Here is an 8,933-nt window from a genome sequence, read left to right as displayed (position 1 = left end):
CCGCCCACCTCCGCTGTGATTTGACGCGTGTCCCAGGTCACGCACGCGCGCTCCTAGCACAGTATTTAAAGCGCAGAAAGTTTTCCGAGTTCATCCAAAACCCCGCAGACAAGCAGCGCCGTGTTCCTCCGCGTCAAAGGTGCCAGCTCTATCCTAAACATGGACAGGTCGGTCAGGTTCGCTGTGGTCTGCGTCGGAGTGTCTCTGCTCGTTTCCTGCCACTCAGCTGAAGCCTGGTACAAGCAGTCCACCGGACCCATTTTCTACCCGGTGGGGCGCGCGTCCGGTTTGCTGTCCGGCATCAGGAGGTCACCGTACGTCCGGAGAGCCGAGTCCGAGGAGGTCCTGGCGGACAGTAAAGAGGCGGCCGAGAACAGCGTGACCCACGACGCCAGCAGGCAGATCTCTGCGCTCAAAGACATGGTGAGTCCAGCTGAGCGCGCGGCGACATCCGAACGCAGAGCTGCAGGTCAGGCTGTGAAACCGCGCGTGCGTAAAGGCGCACAGAGCAGCGGAGAAACGGTCGAAACTTAAGTTTTGGCCGTTTGTGCAGATCATATTTCCACAAGTGTTTGAAAAGGGAATTTTTAAAAACTTTGCCTCCCCCTCTTTCCCCCCAGGCCATCTGCGTGAAGGACGTCTCCCCCAACCTGAAGACATGCGAGCTGCTGCGGGACGGGACCGGAACCTTCCAGTGCAAGGCGGATGTCTTCCTCACCCTGGACTCCTTGGACTGCCTGTCCGCGTGAGCGGAGCACGCGCGCGCAGCCCCAATCCTCCACCTGCAAACGCTTCTATTGAGAGGGGGGGAGACTGTAAGAAAATCTGGGAGGATGCAGGAGAGCGCGCGGGTGGATGAGAATGTTGTTATTGAAACATTTTTGCTTTAGTTTGACAGAATTATCTGAAGCCATGTTGACTGTAGGGCGAATTTCCCCAAAAACACTGCTTTTATTTTACCTATTAAAATGAAGAAAGACTGAGAAGCTGCTGTGTCTCTGAGTTTGTTACTAAATCTTTTCATAGATGAGTCAAAATAAAAACTTGGAAGGTTTTTTCTTTTGTAGTTTGAACATCAAAAACACAAAACATGACGGACTTTCAGATCAAACTAATCTGATTTTTATTATCATAAGAAGCAGCTGCAGGTTCAAACCTTGAGCTGCGGCTCATTAGCAGCTGTGACGCTCAGCTGCAGTGATGGATGAGTGGAAAACGTCGGTATGCATGGATGAATCCTCCGGAGCTCTGCTGCTGTGCAGCGAAAACTATACAAACGTGGCTGAGACCTTACCGTGATGCTGTAGTATCGCGAGACCCAGCGAGACGAGTGTGGTGAGTCGACCTGGCGGCGCGTAAGCATTTGAACAAACATTTTCGATCTTGTTTCATTTTTCCGCCATATTAAAACATTTCCTGCTAACTAACATAACCTGTTAAGAGTATTAAGCTTCTGTCAGCCTGGAGGACCTGGAGAATTTCATTGACGAGTGTTTTAATACCTGCAACATGGTGAAGCCCAGAACCGCCACCACCACCCCCTCCGCCAAGCGTGAACGGCCTGAGGACTCTCCCGGGGCTGTGTCCTCTCCGGGCAGCGGAATGAGCGATATCCTGGATTCGATTGACAAAAAGCTCTCCAGCTTTGATGGCCGCCTCAATCTGCTGGAGATCCTCCATAGAGAATTTCAAGGTCTGCGGGAGTCTCTGGAATTCAGCCAGCAGCAGGTGCGGGAGCTCGCAGCGGAGAACCAGGCCCTCAGAGAGACCGTGAAGACCCTGAGCAGTGACACCGCCCGTCTCTCCGAGGAGAACCGATCCATCAAGGAAACCCTCCTGGATCTTCAGTCGAGGAGCATGAGGGACAATCTAGTGGTCGCGGGGGTTCCAGAGGAGGTAGGAGAAGACCCCGAGGCCACCGTTAGATCCTTTTTACAGGTCCACCTGAAGCTCCCCAAGGAGGAGGTGCAGAAGATCTCCTTCCACAGGGTTCACCGCCTCGGAGGAAGAAGGTCCGACCACCAGCGCCCGCGTCCTATTGTGGCTAAATTCGAACACTTCAAACAGAAGGAGTTGGTGAAGGGCCGCGGACGGGAATTGAGAGGCACGCATTACAGCGTGAATGACCAGTTCCCGGCAGAAATCCTCCGCAGAAGGAAGATCCTGTTCCCGCTGAGGAGGAAGCATCTTGCTGCTGGTTCGAGAGCGATTGTGGCTGTTGACAAACTTTACGTGGACGGCCGGCTGTTCCGGGACCCGGAGATCACCCCCTGGCTGTGCTGAAGGCTTTCAGATCCGCGCTGAGAACATCTGCGCTGCCCAGAAGAAACCCGCTAAACTTACTTCAATGAATGGAAAACCGGATCATCAATAATCCACACCTCGATCGCAGGAAAACAGTCTTTTTTTTTCTTCGTCACCTCAGTCCCACTGATGTTTCTATTGTTGTTTTGTTGTTGTTTTCGTTTTCCCTTCTATCTCTTTTTTTCTTTCCTTTACTCTCCCCCCCCCCTCTCCCCCCTCATTATATGTAAATCACCTGGAAGCAACTCATCCTCGGTAAGTATTTATTTATGCACGGAACGGGCGCGCGCACACACAAGCGCACACAGGGGCGTGCACATGCGATCCCGCACACACACGCCGACATACTGCAATCACCTCACACAGGCTCTCATAGGACGCACGCGACACGCAGCTCACATAGCCAGAAAACGTTCACGCGCACAGCGCTTCTCAATGCGGGCACGCGCACACGGACTGGCACACATGCATCACTTAGCTTTACACCTTTTCAGTCAGAGCAGTTATGAACAGTCTTAACATCGTTAGCTGGAATGTGCGTGGACTTGGCTCTGAGCCAAAGAGATTGAAAGTGTTAAATCACCTGGATGGTCTAAAAGCAGATATAGCTCTACTGCAGGAGACCCATTTATCAAATTCTTTGGATCACCTTATGTGCTGCTTACAATTTCCAGTTATATACTCTGCCAGTTACAACTCCAAACAAAGAGGAGTTGCTGTTTTAATTAATAAAAATCTTAATTTTACTCATAAGGATACAGTTACTGACCCAGAAGGCAGATTTGTAATCATTAATATATCCATTCAGAATAAGGACTATTGTATAGTGAGTATTTATGGTCCCAATGTTGACGACTCTTCCTTCTTTCACAGATTCTTCACCTCACTCTCAGTTCACTCTGACTCCACAATCATTATAGGAGGAGACTTCAACCTTGTTTTGGACCCTGAACTTGACAGACTCAGCACAGCAGCAAACCAGCGTACATGGCGGTCTGCAAGTATTCTAAAGCAGTACATGAATGATCTGGGTCTCTGCGACGCGTGGCGCTCATGTCACCCAAGCACTAAAGGGTTCACCTTTTTTTCTCCAGTTCACTATTCACACTCCCGTTTAGACTATTTATTAATCAGTAACTCTCTTTTAAAAAATATTCAAAGCTCCAATATCCATCCAATTATTATCAGTGATCATGCACCAGTCTCTGCAAACATTTCTAGGGAAAAATCCACACCCTCTGGTACAACCTGGAGGTTTAATACGTCTCTGTTAAAGGACCAGGAATTTCTTGAATTCTTTAAAAAAGAGTGGGCAACCTTCTTAGACTTCAACAATACTCCAGACATCCCACCGTGCGTTCTTTGGGAAACAGCAAAGGCAGTCATGAGAGGGAAAATCATTTCTTATTCAACGCACAAAAAACGCAAAGAGAAAGCAGATTTATTAGAATTAGAAAATAAAATCAAAACCCTGGAGACTGCTTATGCTGCTTCTGCACAGGAACACATTCTGGGACATCTGAAAAATTTAAAGCTGCAGTTAAATGACATCATTAATAAACAAACACAATTTCAAATACAAAGGCTGCGACTTGAAAGATTTGAAAACTCTAATAAATCTGGCAAATTTCTGGCTAATCAGCTTAAAATTAACAGAGAAAAATCATCAATCACCTCTATTATGGACCAAACAGGAAATGTCACCCATGACCCGGTCAAAATTAATAACGAATTTGAAAACTTTTATAAAAACCTGTACACACCGCAGATCAATCCGTCAGAGCAAAGTATTGACTCATTTCTTAATAATGTAAACCTACCCAGGCTAAATGAGGATCAAATCACAAACTTAGATTCTCCGCTCTCGCCGTCTGAACTTCATGAAGCTCTATTACTAATGCCTAATGGTAAAGCACCAGGGCCTGACGGCTTTCCTGCTGAGTTTTATAAAGAATTCTGGGAACAACTGGCACCAACATTTTATAAAACTGTCACATCTATTAATGAGAGCCAATCAATGCCACATAACATGAACTCAGCCAACATAATTCTTCTTCTAAAACCAGACAAAGATCCCACTAGTCCTTCAAGCTATCGCCCCATTTCTTTAATCAATGCAGATGTAAAAATTATCTGCAAAGCACTAGCACAGAGAATAGAAAAAATCACTCCTCACATAATCCACTTCGACCAGACTGGATTCATCAAAGGCAGACACTCGGATGATAATGTCCGTAGACTAGTTAATATAATAGACTTTGCCACCATTAAAAACCAGGAAATGACGGTACTATCGCTGGATGCTGAAAAAGCCTTTGACAGAGTTAATTGGAAGTTCCTTATTGCTGCCCTCCATAAGTTTGGTTTTGGAGAAGCATTCATCAATTGGATCAAAATATTATATCACAACCCCAATGCATCAGTTAGAACTAATAAACAGACTTCAAACAGGTTTTTTCTTGGAAGAGGAACCAGACAGGGCTGCCCACTCTCTCCTTCTCTTTTTGCTATATTCATTGAGCCTTTAGCTGCAGCAATAAGACAGAATGAGAGCATTATAGGAATAAAAACCAAACACAGCCATCATAAAATTAGTCTTTATGCGGATGACATATTACTGTTTTTAAGGAATTTACATTCTGTAAATGAAACAGCAATGATCATAAATGAATTCTCCTCCATATCAGACTATTCCATTAATTGGAATAAGTCTGTTTTATTACCACTCAACAGGAATATGGAACAAAGACTCACAATTCCAGTTAAAACAGGAAATATCAAATATCTGGGTATCTACTTTTCCCCCAAACTATCAGAACTGGTGCAGCTAAACCACACCCCATTACTGAAAAGCATACAGGACGATCTAACACGCTGGACCAACCTGCCTCTGTCCCTTATGGGCAAGGTAGCCACGGTTAAAATGAAAATCTTACCCAAAGTTAATTATCTCTTCTCAATGATTCCCACACAACCGCCATTAAAATGGTTCAAAACATTAGACTCATCCATATCAAGCTTTCTATGGAACAACAAACCTGCAAGAATTAGTCTAAAAACTTTAAAATCTGCAAAAAGCTGTGGAGGATTAGAACTACCTAATTTCCACAAATACTTTCTTGCAAATAGATTACAATATATCTTAAAATGGTTAAAAAATAATCCAGAAACCAACTCATGGTTAGACTTGGAACAGGTGTTATGTGGAAAGATCAACCTGTCACAGCTACCATTTATTAGCCAAATAGTTAAAAAACAGGATTGTTTCAAAAGCATTAATATAAATGCCACCTTAACAGCCTGGTGGGAATTTCTCAAAATATCAAAATCATCAATTCAACCGTGCAAAATGACACCCATCTGGAACAACCCGGACATCCTTATTAACAAAAAAATGATTCACTTCCCAGCTTGGCAAGCAGGGGGCATAAAACAACTAGAGCACGTAATTATTGATAGAAGATTCATAACCCCCCAGGAACTTCAAGACAAACATGGAATAAATAACTTCTTGGAATATCAGCAACTTAAATCAAGTATTACTAAAAAGTATAAAATTAAAGACGACGATTTAAAGCTACCAGATGTAGTTACCACTCTGATTAATTTTTCAATGAATAGAACTCTCTCCAAAATATACAAACTTTTATGCAATTTAGATAACAATATTGCCCTTCCAACAAAAAAATGGGATGCAGATTTGAGCATCAGCACAGATGAAAGCTTCTGGTCAGAACTTTGTCTAAACACCTTTAAACTGACAAAAAGTTCAAATCTGCAGCTAATCCATCTCAAAACTCTTCACAGAATTTACTACACTGGACAGAGGATGTTCAAGATGGGTCTCAGTAACTCAGACATTTGCGAGCACTGTGATAATAATCTACCCGACAGCTACATGCACGCACTGTGGTTCTGCACTCCTGTCAAGGCTCTCTGGCAGCAGGTATGTGCCGATTTATCAGTCTGGCTTAAGGTTTCAATCACTGCCTCACCGTCACTTTGTGTGCTTGGTGACATGAGTGCCATCGATATAGAAGAAGGATTAGCATCTATCATTTTCATAACTCTTTGTATTGCCAAAAAAACTATTTTAATAAATTGGAAAAACAAGAAAAATATAAACATAAGTCAACACAGAAATCTGCTGTTTGATCATATCAGCTTGGAAAAAATGTCAGCCCAAAGCTCAAGTAACTTTGAAAGAATTCAGTCTCTCTGGTCTCCTGTGGTTGACTCCATGACTTAGGGGGTGGAGGGCTTGGTCGTCGCTGCTCCTTGCCCTTCTGCCGTGGTTTGGGGTGGGGGTCGGGGCTTCCGGTGCCTGGCGGGGGCGGTGGGGGGCTCCGTTGGTCGGGGGGTCGGGTCCGGTGCCTGGGTGGGGCGGGCTGGGGCGCTGCGTGGTCCTCTGGGCTTGGGTGTGGGGGTGCGTGGTGGGGGGTGGGGTGGTGGTCTGGCTTGGCTTGGGGGGGTGGTCCCTTTGCCTGTGCTGGGGGGGGTTGGCGGGGGGCCCTGCTCGGGTGGGGGGGGCCCAGCGGCGCCGGATGGGCTGCCCATCTGCACCTGGGGCTGGGATCGGCCCTTCCCTGGCTCTGGGACGGGACGGGACAACCCTCTCGGGGCCCCCGGTCGCTCTGGGTATCACCCGCTTCGGCTGCGGGGTCTGGGGTGGGGTGGGGTGGGGGGCTTGTCGGCCCTGTCCTGTGGGGGGGCGTTCTGGGGGGGAGGGGGGGGCCCATTATTAGTACGGGTCGGGGGGGCTAGCGGGTCGGGGTCTCCGCTGAGGCAATCAGTGGTTGCCTCGGCCGGTTGGCCTCCTCGGTCCCGTCGAGGCCTGACCAGAGCTCTTCTAGGGCCGGCGTCTGGGGGTGGGGGCCTGGGCTTGCTCCGGGGGGGAGCGACGCTTTCTGGCTCCTCTCTCTCTGTGTGGGGTGGGTGGTGCCGGGCCTGGGGTGTCGGCGCCTCCGGGGGTGGGCCCCTGGGCTGGGTGGCCCTGGCCCCTTTGCTGGGGGTGGGCTGGGGGACGGCTGTTTGACCACCGGGGGACAGTCTACCAGCTGTCCCCAACTTACCCCCTTCCTTATATAACCTCATATTAGGGTGAGGGGGTGGGGGGTTTAGCCTGCGATGCGCCTTGGGGGGGGGCTACTTGGGAGTGGCCCCCCTCCTATGGTTGCCGTATGGAGTGGGCCCCCCCTCTTTCGGTTTTATTTGCACCTTAGACACGTAGGGTCCTTGGTAGGGGGGGTGCTTGGACATCACTGCAAGCAAGCAGCAGATGTCCTCCTGGCACCCTACCCGCCAATTTTAACCGCACCTTAGACATTTAGGGCCCCTTGGTGTGGAGGGTGAGGGGACATCACTGTGAGTAATCAGGAGATGTCCCCTTAGTGCCCTACTCGCCAATTTTAACTGCACCCCCCTTAGTACACACACCCCTCCCCCTTCAATATATACATTCAAACATAAACACACACACATGCACACAAACACCCTCTCAAACACCCATACACGCACACACATTTTACAAGGAAGGTGGGACCTGGGTCCATCTGTCCCCTGCCCCGTCCCTGGTGGGGGGTGCGGGCCTCTTGGCGATGGCGGCCGTGTCCCTTGGGTGCCGGCTCCCTGGGCCCGGCGGTGCTCTCTCCGCGCGGTGGGGGGGTTCATATTACACCTGAGCCGGGGGTGTTCGTGTCCCTGGGGGGTGGGTCCTGGTCCTTGCCCCTGGGCGCTGGGCCCCGCCAAACTTCCAACATGGCCGAGCCTGGTCGGGCCATATTTATAACATCCCTTATGGGCCGCCCTTTTTTCCCCGGGGTTCCCCCCTCCTGGGCGGGGGCGGCGGGCCCCTGCCTTGCTCCTACCTGGACCAACCGTGGGCCGGGTGGGTGGCTGCCTGGAGTGCGGAGCGGGTCTCCCTTGGGGGGTCCTGGCTCGTACCTGGGGTCGGGGCGGGGGGATGCCCGGAACTCCTGGGTGGTGGTGGGGTGCTCGTCTGGGGCTGTGGGCGTCCCTCTCCGGTGGGGCCCTGCGTTGGGCTCTTCCGGCGCGGCGGGGGGCTGCTTTCCTGGCTGGGCTGGGGCGGCGCTCTCTTTCCCTCTGCGCCTCCCTGCTCTCTGGCTCTGGGGGCCTCGCGGCGGTCCTGCTGGCCCTGGCCTGGGTGGCGGTCTTGGTCGCCCGGGCGGCGGTTGTTCCCTGCCAGTTCCCGTGTGGCGGTGGGGGGATTCCGGCTGCCGCTGCTGCTGCGGCGGGGGTATGGGTGTGGGGGTGGCTGGGCGCTCCTCCTCCTTCTTTTCACATTCCACCATCCATTTTAGAAGAACATAAACACTCACCTGAGCACAGGTGTTAGCTCACCTTTGCACTAATAGTTTGCATGATTGAATGAATGAAAGATTTCACACTAGTTGGTTTAAAGGCATAGGTATGCGTTCGTGAACACTATCTGTTTTGTGTGCATGTTGACATGTGGACATTTCTGCGGCTAGCAGGGGTGTTGATAATATTTGAGTGTGTGTGAACAGGCCCCGCCCTTTTTGTACTACATTTGAACCGTACCGTAACGATAAACAACCAGTAAACCTGTCTGCTCTATGCTGCTTCATGGTCTTACCCCCCTTCCCCTC

At 49.7% G+C, this 8,933-nt stretch overlaps 1 protein-coding gene across 1 annotated transcript; it reads left to right on the top strand.

Annotated features, from left to right (window-relative positions):
* The first annotated feature begins 15 nt into the window (after positions 1-15).
* LOC101155748 (neuropeptide B) lies at positions 16-986 on the top strand. The gene is made up of 2 exons (XM_004066163.4): positions 16-423; positions 621-986. The coding sequence occupies exons 1-2, from the start codon at positions 160-162 to the stop codon at positions 747-749; spliced, it is 393 nt and encodes a 130-aa protein (XP_004066211.1). The 5' UTR covers positions 16-159; the 3' UTR covers positions 750-986.
* Positions 987-8,933: the final 7,947 nt, after the last annotated feature.

Source organism: Oryzias latipes (assembly GCF_053564925.1).
Source record: "Oryzias latipes strain Hd-rR chromosome 1 unlocalized genomic scaffold, Olatipes_Hd-rR_3.1 chr1_Y_2".
Taxonomy (NCBI): domain Eukaryota; kingdom Metazoa; phylum Chordata; class Actinopteri; order Beloniformes; family Adrianichthyidae; genus Oryzias; species Oryzias latipes.
Note: the sequence above shows the minus strand (reverse complement) of the source record. Positions and strands in the feature narration are given on the sequence as shown.

Excerpts from the sequence above, each read along its gene's own strand:
- LOC101155748 (XM_004066163.4), top strand. The coding sequence starts at position 160 with ATGGACAGGTCGGTCAGGTTCGCTGTGGTCTGCGTCGGAGTGTCTCTG. Across the intron at positions 424-620 it reads TCTCTGCGCTCAAAGACATG|GCCATCTGCGTGAAGGACGT; the intron begins GTGAGTCCAGCT and ends CTTTCCCCCCAG.